Source organism: Hyla sarda, chromosome 5 (genome assembly GCF_029499605.1).
Source record: "Hyla sarda isolate aHylSar1 chromosome 5, aHylSar1.hap1, whole genome shotgun sequence".
In the NCBI taxonomy this organism is placed as follows: domain Eukaryota; kingdom Metazoa; phylum Chordata; class Amphibia; order Anura; family Hylidae; genus Hyla; species Hyla sarda.
The window spans coordinates 315,400,360-315,412,691 of record NC_079193.1 but is presented as its reverse complement, the minus strand read 5'-3'; the positions used below and the strand labels follow the sequence as shown (position 1 = coordinate 315,412,691).

General features: G+C 43.0%; 1 protein-coding gene across 2 annotated transcripts in view; it reads right to left on the bottom strand.

The window, feature by feature from the left end:
- Nucleotides 1–1,455: 1,455 nt before the first annotated feature.
- STMN2 (stathmin 2) overlaps nucleotides 1,456–12,332 on the bottom strand; it is a 53,686-nt gene continuing 42,809 nt past the window's right edge. The window contains exons 3-6 of one of the 2 annotated variants that reach the window (XR_008844275.1): nucleotides 9,949–10,121; nucleotides 7,376–7,567; nucleotides 2,555–3,554; nucleotides 1,456–2,492 (exon numbers count right to left, since the gene is read on the bottom strand). Coding sequence is in view for 1 of the 2 variants with exons in the window: in XM_056522210.1 (XP_056378185.1) it covers nucleotides 3,495–3,554; nucleotides 7,376–7,567; nucleotides 9,949–10,121 (425 nt within the window). In the remaining variant the exon portion in view is untranslated. Of the gene's footprint in view, nucleotides 3,555–7,375; nucleotides 7,568–9,948; nucleotides 10,122–12,332 lie in introns of both variants that reach the window. The other variant, XM_056522210.1, reaches the window with a different exon arrangement.

Here is a 12,332-nt window from a genome sequence, read left to right as displayed (position 1 = left end):
TGGCCCTGGCTCAGCTCTGCTAATGTGCGTATTTATACCCAGCACGTCAGCTGGTCAAACATTGTTTCTACGCCTCTCAAAAGGGGGCTTTTTTCGACCAGCTGATGCACTGGGTGCGAAATGCCATTTCCAGTAGCAGAGCCGAGGCAGAACTGGCCCCATACGGGATATCGTGGGTGTCCTGCGGATAAGGGATACATTTTTAAGTGGTTTAAAGATTTTATCCAGGATTAGAAAAATAGAGCTGAATAGAGCACCACGTCTATCCTCATGTTGTTTGCGGATAAGCAATAATACTACAAAAAAGGTCTTAGGGGCACTGCTCAAAACTTGCACAGCTTCAGTCCAGGACACTGCATCAGTCATTTTGGTGGACCTGAGGAAGGCACATGAAGGTGCCGAAACACGTTGTTAAGTTATATAACCAATCAAATCATTGTCGTCCTGTGCATTGCACGTGGTCGTGTTTTGGCAAGCTTTGAGCAGCTCCTCTTTTATTGCTTGCCTACTTGCTTTTTATCCGCACCTATAAGGTGTGGGATCTGGTCAGCTCATCTATCATTTGCCTTCTATTGTACATTCTCCATAGAGTTGTGCCTATTGCTAGCACAACTATATAAGGTCAGTATGTCACATTGGTGTGGTGGTGGGATGCACACCTACTGATTTACTACACATTCTTCTTTTTGTATCTCTCCAATTAATTTTTCATGTTGTTTGTGGTATTGTAGCTCTGTTCCATTCAAGTGGAGCCAAGTTGAAATACTACACACAACCTGAGGCAAGGTGTGGCACTGTTTAAAAAAAAAAAAAAAAATAAGAAATTAGCTCTTTTTTTCTATTTCTGGATAATCTCATGAAGACACTATGAATATAGTATGTAATTTCACTGTATGTGTGATTTCACTGTTTTAAAATGTTTACAACATTTCTGGAGCATCTTACATACCATTTATACATTTTCAGGAAGAATGACAAATAGATGGCCATCTGTTATCTTCCTGGAAATGTATAAACAAATTGGAATAAATTGACAACCGGGTTCCTTATCAGTGGGGCATGATTGGACCGGGCGGAGTGACTGCCTCCATCTTGTTTGTGCGCTCCACCCATCACACCATCAGGTTTTTAATGGCTATTACTGAACACAAACCAAGGAACAGATCAGTGGTCTCAAACTGTGGCTCTCCAGATGTTGACGATGGCTGTCCGGGCATGCTGGGAGTTGAAGGGAGGGCCACAGTGTGAGACCACTGGAATAGATTAAAAATGGAGAAAACGAATAAAGGACTGAGACTTCTCTTCCCAAATCCATTCCTGGCTTTGCATCCGGGAGGACGACATCAGAAGAACTACACAGCCCAGAATTCTAAGAACAAATACTCCAGAATTGTTATTGTATACGCAATACAAGTGTTTACTAAAAAAGGACAATAAAAATAGACCAGCCACGTGTAAGTTCTCAGAACCCCAGTTCTTTATTAACCACAGCTTGCTCACAATAACATACAGGAAATAGCACTAATGAAGAGTAGAATATGCAGGCAGCAACTTCCATGGGGCAGGAACAATTCCAAAATCGCAACTATGTTTGACACTTGGTGGCTGTTAGGAAATTCCACACTTGGCACGTGCACCCTGTCTAATGATCCCTGTAAAATTTACATATTCAGGAATTATTTTTATTAATATAGGAACCCCTCCTACTGCTGAACCAATGGTAGAGTTCTCCAAGTTCAATAATAATCTTACAGGCTCCATACAGAATTACGTTGTACATAGTAGTCCTCGCGGACCGTTGACATATAGCAGGAGAGTACAGGGAGCTAACGCTGGGAGAACTAGGACCATTTTTATATACCGTATTTTTCGCCGTATAAGACGCACTTTTTCTTCTGGGGGGGGAAAGTTGCTGCATCTTATAAGGCGAATACACACCTATCGCGGCGGTCCCTGCGGCCATCAACGGCCGGGACCCGCGGCTAATACATAACATCACCGATCGCGGTGATGCCCTGTATTAACCCTTCAGACGCGGCGATCAAAGCTGACCGCCGCGTCTTAAGCGAAAATAACACTAACCCGGCTGTTCAGTCGGGCTGTTCGGGACCGCCGCGGTGAAATCACAGCGTCCCGAACTGCTTACAGGACGCCGGGAGGGACCTTACCTGCCTCATCGGTGTCTGCTCCGTGCCGGGATCCCCTGCATGGCCAGCGCTCTCCTCCGTCGTCATCACGTCGTTGCGCACGCCATCCTGTCTTCCAATAGGAGCGGCATGCGTAGCGACGTCATGGCGTCGACGGAGAGCGAGGATACCGGGCAGCAAAGACATTCCGGAGCGACGGGGACACCCCAGGGACACGGCAACAGCGATGGAGGGCGACATCCAGGGCAGCGGTGACGAGCGGTGATGGGTCCGGAGCGGCGGGGACACGTGAGTATTACCTCCTGGTCTTCAACCTGCGGCCCTCCAGATGTTGCAAAACTACAACTCCCAGCATGCCCGGACAGCCAACGGCTGTCCGGGCATGCTGGGAGTTGTAGTTCTGCAACATCTGAAGGTCCGCAGGTTGAAGATCACTGTCCTATACTTTACATTGTATTCGGTTCAGAATCTTTATTTTCTAGATTTTTATCCTATAAAATTAGGTGCGTCTTATATGCCGGAGCGTCTTATATGGCGAAAAATACGGTAATAGGGTCCTTGTGCAAATCTTTTGCTTAGTTGTCTTACTCTATCACTACAAGTGTTTGTTAACAGACCCTATGTGCCTCTCATGTGTAGTGTAATTCCCCAAAAAACAGTGACATCTATTCCCCAGGTGTTACGAACTATCAAACTAATGGAATAGCAGTTTAGCCTACACCAGAAATCACTGTAAACGTCTTATCATGACACACAAGGAAGGAGCATTTCGGGGGGTTTTCTGACATAAGAATCTCTCTGGACACTGACATGTAATTACATCATTGTACTTGGGTTATAAAGACTGAATTAACAAAGTGGAAAGCTTACAAAATATCCAGTATTGGCTCAGTGATGGCAGGCCTCACCACCACCGCCCAGTGAGTACTTAGATGGTTATGCACCAAAAAGAAAGGCAGCAGGGAATGAAATTAGGTGTTTTGGAAAGATTCAGCAAATTCATTTTTTTTTTCGAAGAAACAGACGACACCTAAAGCCTGTTACAGGACATGTAAGATTATGAAATAACTTGCATAATGCAATACTTGGAATTTTTTAACAAAAATGTAAGTATTTACAAAATAAGACCCACATTTTTTTTTTTACTTTTTTTTTTCTTTTTAAACATGAAGCAAATCATTCTGCAAAGAGACCACATTTTTTTTGTTTTTTTTCTTTGTTTTTTTTTTGTTCGTCATGAGTTCTTGTTGTTTTTTTTTGTTCTTTGTTTTGATGTCATACATATTCCATATTGTTATCGCATGATCCGTAAATATAGGCAAATAAGTGACTAATGTTGGTATATTTTCAGCCTGACAGCTCTTCCTGGAGTTCCTTGTTCCTACGGACCTCAGCAGCATGCCTCTCCTGTAAAACAAGAAAAGGTCTCTTAATACATGAAGTAGGAGGTAAGCTAACTTGTTACTCTTCACTAACTAGTATAAATGGTGTCTATGGGCAGCCAAATAGGAATAGGTAGCCTGGCTGCTATGGTGTTCCTGGATAGAGGGAGCCCAGCTTGGTTTGAATAGGTAGCCTGGCTGCTATGGTGTTCCTGGATAGAGGGAGCCCAGCTCGGTTTGAATAGGTAGCCTGGCTGCTATGGTGTTCCTGGATAGAGGGAGCCCAGCTCGGTTTGAATAGGTAGCATGGCTGCTATGGTGTTCCTGGATAGAGGGAGCCCAGCTCGGTTTGAATAGGTAGCATGGCTGCTATGGTGTTCCTGGATAGAGGGAGCCCAGCTCGGTTTGAATAGGTAGCATGGCTGCTATGGTGTTCCTGGATAGAGGGAGCCCAGCTCGGTTTGAATAGGTAGCCTGGCTGCTATGGTGTTCCTGGATAGAGGGAGCCCAGCTCGGTTTGAATAGGTAGCATGGCTGCTATGGTGTTCCTGGATAGAGGGAGCCCAGCTCGGTTTGGCTATGTGTCTTATTTGAATGGGTTTTTCTGGGCATTCAAGGGGGTAAGCCAGAAAATTTATTTGAGCAAATTGTGGTCAGGCTGAGATGAAAACTACCTGAAAATTCTGTACTAGACACGCATATGTGAGTAGATCAGGGCCTGAGCATTATGGGACTCGTATTCCAGCCACCAGTGTATTAACAATTGCCAGAACTAATCCTCCCTCACTAACCCTTAGGGGAAGCGTCAAATATAATCAGTGCCCTTTGTCACCGTGTCCGCACAGTTAAAGATGACAGGGGCTTGATCGGATATGACTAGATCCGCTATGCGGCTATACATCACCTTAGACACCAGTGTTTGCGTGACAAAAACATAATCAATGCGGGACCATGAATCCTGCGAGTAAGAGAATTTAGTATACTCACGGGAATCAGGGTACAACAGTCTCCATGTATCAACTAGCCCCAACTGAGATACCCATGTACACAGGGCAATGTCCCTATAGCCTCCCTGAGAACGAGCACCAAAACTGTTCTGTCTTCTATATTCCTCCCTCGACATCACATCATTTAAATCACCCACCACTATTTTATCAGTCCTACTACTTTGGTGTAATTGAGCTGCAATTGAGGCAAATTGTTTCCACTTGGACCATATATATTCACTATTTCACACTCCCCAGATTGAGTTCGCAATAACAAGTTACACCACCCACCATCCGCATAATGAGACACAGAGAGAATCTCATGGTGAAACGCCCTGTGTATCAGGATGAGGACACCCGCTCTACGGCCCACCGAGGGGGAGCCAACCACTTTCTCTACCTATCATCTCTTCATTCGTAGGAAATCAGCTTCCTCTAGATGCATCTCCTGTAGTAGGGCAATATCAGGAGAATTTGATTTAAGATGCTGCAGCACCATGCTATGCTTCTGGGCTGACCTGAGTCCCTTAATGTTCCAGGAAATAACTCTAATTATATAAATGAAGATATTGTAGCCTTTGACAGTGCCAAGAGAGCCTAAAGGTGGAAATTCCAATGTCTTCCCGTTGAGAACTAACAGAAAACCAACCCCGCCCAACCCATCCCATCCCCAAACAAAACGCAACTCCCATCCAAAGACCCTCCTCCCACCCCGAGGAGACCCCCATCAGTTCACCCAATCCAGAGGGACCCATTTCTCTCCAGACTTCCCTTCTTCCCATACTGAAGAACTCTCTGTACCAAACACCAGCTCATAATCCCACCTCTGCCCCCGGAAATAGCAATCAATATAAGCAAGGAACCCTAGGTAAGCTTTTGACCCTTATATAATAATAAAAATAAAAAAAACGCAACCATTTAGTCCTGACACCCAAAAAGTGGTTCTCCGCATCTCCTCCTCTTCCCCTATAGAATGTCCCCTCTTCTACCCCACCACACAGCCAGTGGAGAGAGCAAATAAAAACTTCCTTACTCCTCAAACCCTTATCCCCCCCCCCCCCCGATAAGACTAATTTTAAAGAAATAGGCATACTTAACCAGAGAGAACACTAAAAACCGAAGAACAGTCCAAGTGTAGAAAAGAAATGTGTTTTTCTTTTTTTAAATGCAAATGCATGTTTCTCCCCCTCCCCCTGAATGATGCAGAATAGTGGAGATATTCCGGTACTGGGAGCGGAGCTGGTGTGGCGTGTGTCCTTACAGCATGACGCTGGAACCGGAAGTCCTCTGACTAGGTTTTTTATCTCTATGGGACTACCATAACACTTTTTAATTGTTATCTATCAATGCAGTGTACTAACCTGCCTTGATACCTGATGCTGCTTATCATCCATCATGTGGGTAGACAAGTTGTCATCTTGGAAAAATCGGGCATAGATAGCTGATGCAATCTGACCTTGGTGACTAAGGGGCCCAAAAGCCCCTCTGCCACATACATAAGAAGACATCAGTAATAGGTCATGTTCACATTACAAATAACTGTGCGTTTTTGTCATGGAAACTGCACTGATTTCTATGGCAAAAACCACATGATGTCAGCGTCTGAAACCCTTCTTCCATTAACTTTAATGGAGATGAGTAACGGTGCAGAAAAAAAGAAACATGTCACATGTTACGTGCTGAAGCTACCATTAAATTCAATGGGAATTTTAGGGATGGCCTTCCCACATTTCCTCTGGCACAGCACTTCACACGGACTTGTATTTTACCTGTGTACTTAAAGGGGTACTCTGGTGACATTTTTTTTTTTAAATCAACTGGTGCATGAAAGTTAAACAGATTTGTTCATAACTTCTATTAAAAAATCTTTACCCTTCCAGTACTTTTTAACAGCTGTATGCTAGAGGAAATTCTTTTCTTTTTGAATTTCAATTTTGTCTTGTCCACAGTGCTCTCTGCTGACTCCTGATACCCGCATCGGGAACTGTCCAGGGCAGAAGAAAATCCCCATAGCAAACCTATGCTGCTCTGGACAGTTCCTGGAACGGACAGAGGTGTCAGCAGAAAGCACTGTGGACTAAACAAAAAAGACATTCAAAAAGAAAAGAATTTTTCCTGTAGCATACAGCTGCCAAAAAGTACTGGAAGGGTAAAGATTTCTTAAAGGGGTAGTCCGCCCCTAGACATCTTATCCCCTATCCAAAGGATAGGGGATAAGATGTCAGATCGCCGCGGTGCCGCTGCTAGGGAGCCCTGGGATCCCCGCTGCGGCACTGTGCTATCATTACAGCACAGAGCGAGTTAGCTCTGCACGTAATGACGCGCTATACAGGGGCCGGAGCATCGTTACGTCACGGCTCCGCCCCTCGTGACGTCACGGCCCACCCCTTTCAATACAAGTCTATGGAAGGGGGCGCGGCGGTCGTCACGCCCCCTGCCATAGACTTGCATTAAGGGGACGGGCCGTGATGTCACGAGGGGCGGAGCCATGACGTCACGCAGCTCCGTCCCCTATATCGCCCGTCATTACGCACAGAGTGAACTCGCTCTGTGCAGTAATGACAGCGCGGTGCCGCAGCGGGGATCCAGGGGCTCCCCAGCAGCGGGACCACGGCGATCTGACATCTTATTCCCTATCCTTTGGATAGGGGATAAGATGTCTAGGGGCGGAGTACCCCTTTAATAGAAGTAATTTACAAACCTGTTTAACGGTCTGGCACCAGTTTATAAAAAAAATTCCATCTGAGTAGCCCTTAAAACTGCACTTTGTAGGTGGTGGACCTTATAGCCCCATTTTTGTTCTTGAAGTTATGCCTCTCATTTCTACTTTGTATTCTTTGCTGCAACAACTTTTCCTTACCTTCTCCTGAAGACGTTCCATAAGGGAAGCTAAATAGGCTTCACGGTTTTCTTTAATCTGTTCCATTTTATATATCAGTTTTTCTTCTGCCATTCGGCTGAAGTTATTGTTTTCCTCCAGAGCCTTTTGGAGAACTTCCCTTTCATGCTCGCGTTTCTCTGCCAATTGCTTCAGGATTTGGGCTTCCTGAATCTACAGAACAGAACAGAATGTGTCCATAAGTAAACAGGAGCTCTCCACCATGTGACCATCAAATAGAATTAGATTTATCCTGATTTTTTATTTTCAAACTATAACATTATTCTCAGTTGTGAAAAGACATTATGAGAATTATGAGAATTTTGATGCTAAAGTAAAAAAGCTGTGCAAAAATAAAATATATTAATATCATCAATATCTAAACAAAGCATTAAAAAGGCCCAGTTCACTTAAGTAAAGTTGTTTTACAAAACCAGACACAACCTATAAACAGGTGCCGCGCCATTTCTAATGCTGTACAATCTTTTTTAGTGCTTACAGTTTTTGTCAATAATCTTTGTTCACTAAGCTTTACTGATGTTGACCATATTAGATATATTTTTCTTCATCTTAACCATAAGATTACACTTTCATTGCTACAAATAATAATTGTGATGATTTAAAGATAATTGACTTGTCACCAATTTATATAAAGCACCTATTGTGTTAATGATGTTATAAATTGGTCTCTAATCTAATCTTCTCAAAAATAAAGGCCTCAATATACATTAAAGGTGTCGTCCAGTGAAAAAAAAATAACCTTTTTCTAAGGTGTCAAAAAGTATAATAAAGCAACTTATAATATAATGTGATCAGTCATACTGCACAGATCTCTCCATAACAGCTGAGCTGTCTGGCTTATAGCTGTGATATCCCATCAGACTCCCTGAATGCAGTCTGCTCCGTCCCTGCTCCCAACTTCCCTCATGTCTGCTGACGACCAGACTATTGATGTGAAGAGGGGAGATCATATTCTTTCTCATATTTTTTCTCTTTCTCCTTTCTCAGATAACACAGCAGTGATCTTGTTATGGAAACTACTGTGACTGAGAATGGGCTTCCTTCTGTCTTGAAATTTAATGATCAGAAACATCATTATATTTATTAAATAAAACTTTGTGTGTCTTGAAACGTTTACTAATTGGTAAAAGTACACTAGTACTTAACTTTTTATTTTATTTTTTAAATCAACTGGTTCCAGAAAGTTAAACAGATTTGTAAATGACTTCTATTAAAAAATCTTAATCATTCCTGTACTTATTAGCTGCTGAATACTACAGTGGAAATTATTTTCCGTTTGAAACATAGCACTGCTGAATCACAAGCACAGTGCTCTCTGCTGACATCTCTGTCCATTTTAGGTACTGTCCAAGGATAAAGGAAATCCCCATAGCAAACATATGCTGTTCTGGACAGTTCTTAAAATGGACAGAAATGTCAGCAGAGAGCACTGTGCTCGTGATATCAGCAGACAGTTCTGTGTTTCAAAAAGAAAAGAATTTCCACTGTAGTATTCAGCAGCTAATAAGTACAGGAAGGATTAACATTTTTTAATAGAAGTAATTTACAAATCTGTTTAACTTTCTGGCACCAGTTGATTTAAGAAAAAAAAAAGGTTTTCACCGGAGTACCCCTTTAAGGTAGAGTACCATTGGATGCTTGGATTTCAACTTCCGATCCTTTTGTTCCCAGGAAAAATAAATTGTGGTCAGAGCCAACAGTGCCTTACCTCCCCTCTCCCCTTTAGAACACATAAACATCAAGCTATGGGATTGAATGACAGTTTTTGAAGGTTTATGGCAAGCTTAAAGGGGTACTCCGCTGCTCAGCATTTGGAACAAACTGTTCCGAACGCTGGAGCCGGTGCCAGGAGCTCGTGACGTCATAGGCATGCCCCCTCATGACATCATGCCCCGCCCCCTCAATGCAAGTCTATGGGAGGGGGCGTGGCGGCTGTCATGCCCCCTCCCATAGACTTGCATTGAGGGGGCGGGGTGTGACATCATGAGCTCCTGGCACCGGCTCCAGTGTTCAGAACAGTTTGTTCCAAATGCTGAGCAGCGGAGTACCCCTTTAACTTAAGGTCCTAAAAGTAAATTTATCTGTAGCAGCCATATAAACTAGTACAGGTCTGGAGACTGGTGGGAGAACATGTGATTTCCCATTGTATAGCTCTTTCATTGGGTTTTGTTCAGAGGATCTGATGATATATAACATTACTAAGCATCCTTCAATTGTTATTAACAGTAATAGGTAATAGTAACATCCTGCTGCTTATATTACTACAACTCATTTTACTCTCAACAAAGTGAAGGCCATTGCTGCCTTTGCCATGGGGTTCCATGAATTTTACTTACACCCCTGCTCAAAGTCTTTTTTTTAATTATTATAGTGCCAAATGTTCATAGATATAATAAGTAAATCTGCGGGGATGATCATTTATCTACTGTTTCCAATATGTCTCAATGCAAATAGATGTGTTCCCCCTATTTCCACATTGAAGCATACCCTTTAAACTCTGTATAATATAAACCATATACGTTTTTAGGACGTACCTTTCTTCTTTCTTCTGCAGCTTCCAGTTTTGCCTGAATCTCTTCTAGGGAAAGATCCTTCTTCTTAGGAGAGGCCAAGGTTCGTGGCGCCTCAGAAACTGGTGATGGTGGCTTTAGTATCAGCTCAAAAGCCTGTCCAGATGCACGCTTATTAATCTGTTTCACTTCCATATCTATTGAACGCAATTCATTTAGTAATTGTCAGATACATTTAAAATAGTCAACGTCTTTAAAAAAATAATTACAGCTTGTCAGGAGAAAAATGTGTCTATGTCAGGCAGGTTTACAAAACATCCAGCAATAATATTTACAGCATAATGTATCATATGATGCCAGATTCTATAATATTTACGTGACGATTAACAAGTATGACATTTTTACTGCTTTTCTTTCCTATAATTGCTAGATGTCATCTACAAAGTAAAATATGAATTTATCACCATTAAAATACTGTGATCACATAGAGGACAATGGAAGTGAGATGAGTAGATGACCATATTCAGGGCAAAATAGGCAGCTGCCTAGAGTGCCCTCTTGATTGGGGCGCCGTTCTGCTCTCCGCAAGAAAGTTATTTCTCCAGGTCCTGACAGTCCATAAGCTGTCACCCAGTAGTAAGGTGATTACATGAGGAAGGGGTTTGTTACAGTGTGTCATCCCAGTAGTAAGGAGATAACATGAGGGGAAGGTTTGTTACAGTGTTTCACCCCAGTAGTAAGGAGATGACATAGGGAGGAGGTTTGTTACAGTGTGTCACTCCATTAGTAAGGTAGGGCATTCCAATGGGAGGAGTAAAGAGGTGACAAAATTAGCTTTTGCCTAAGTTATTAGTAACCTCTCCTAACTGTTTTAGTTAATTTTCTTATAAATGGGTGTTGTGTGGTTCCTCTGTTATTCTTATTAGAAATGTATGAATAAATAGTCAACTGGGTGTTACCAGTTAGAGGCATGTCTCCACACTGTCTGTCATTGCCAGTCTTAATTGTATAGTTTTTAGACAATATAGGGACATGCCCTCAATTTGGAAACCAGTTTGCTATTAAGTCATACATTATTAGTAAGAATAATAGAGGAAAGGCACAACACAGAGCTATAAGAAAAGATGCTACAGAATTGTTCATTCACTGTATCTTCTAAAAAAGCAGGTGAGGAAAGGCCACTGTCCTCTATAAAGTCTCAATTTAGAGCTTGCAAAAAAGTTGCAAGTGTCCTATGCCTATAATTTGGCCCACAATTTTGCTCATGATCATGATTTAATACCAGGGTATGACATTTCTGGCAGAACATGCCGGCGCTAGGACCACTTGGCAATGTGCCATCTCTATAGGCGGCAATGCCTTCCCAGGCAGATTCTGCAGAAAGAATTAACATGTCAATTTTTTCTGCAGAGGCTGAAATCGGAATTTCCACAGCAGATGTTTCCACTGCGACAAATCCGCAGTGTGTGCAGTGCAACAGAATCCCATAGAAAACAATAGGACTCTGCTGCAATGGAACTTTCGAGCTGAAATTTTCCACCAGATTCCTTTGGAAATTCCGCTGCGTGAACAAGGTCTTAAAGGGCAGGGTGCTTTCAAAATAAAAATGAGCCATATATTTATCTGCCCTGCATTTTGTTCATGAATGAAACACCATAGAAAGCAGCAGAGGAGCAGATTTAGGCACGAGTAAGGTTGATCTTTATTTTTTAACCACCCTCAGTCTAATTTAAAGTCTACCTTGCACTTTTAAAAGCTTTTGACATGTCCTAGTTTAGATTGGTTGGGGGTCTAAGTGCTAACATCCATATATCCATTATAAGGAAAATGAGTGCAGAGAAGTACATGGCATTGCTGTTTACTCCACAGCTTGTAGCACTCTTAAAGGGGTACTCCACCCCTAGACATCTTATCCCCTATCCTTTGGATGTCTGATCGAGGGGGTCCCGCCGCTGGGGACCCCCGCAATATAGCATGCGGCACCCACCTGTTTCTGCTCTGGAAGCGCTGGAGGGTCTGGGTCCAGACCACGGGAACGGAAGTTCGTGGCGTCACGACTTCACCCCCGTGTGACGTCACGCCCCGCCCCCTCAATGCAAGTCCGGAGCAGAAACAGGTGGGTGCCGCATGCTATATTGCTGGGGATAAGATGTCTAGGGGTGGAGTACCCCTTTAAGTTTCATTCACAAAGGGAAATTTCCAAGAGGAATCTGGCAGAAAAATGTAACTTGGAAATTCCATTGCAGCAGGCTCAGCACAATTTCCATGCAGAAAACATCTGGTGTGAAAATTCAAATTCCGGCATCTGCAGAAAGACGTGTCAATTTTTTGGGGCAGAATCCGCTCGAAAATGCATTGCTGCCCATGGTGACAGCACATTTTGAGTCGGCTAATTGATGAGTTGACGA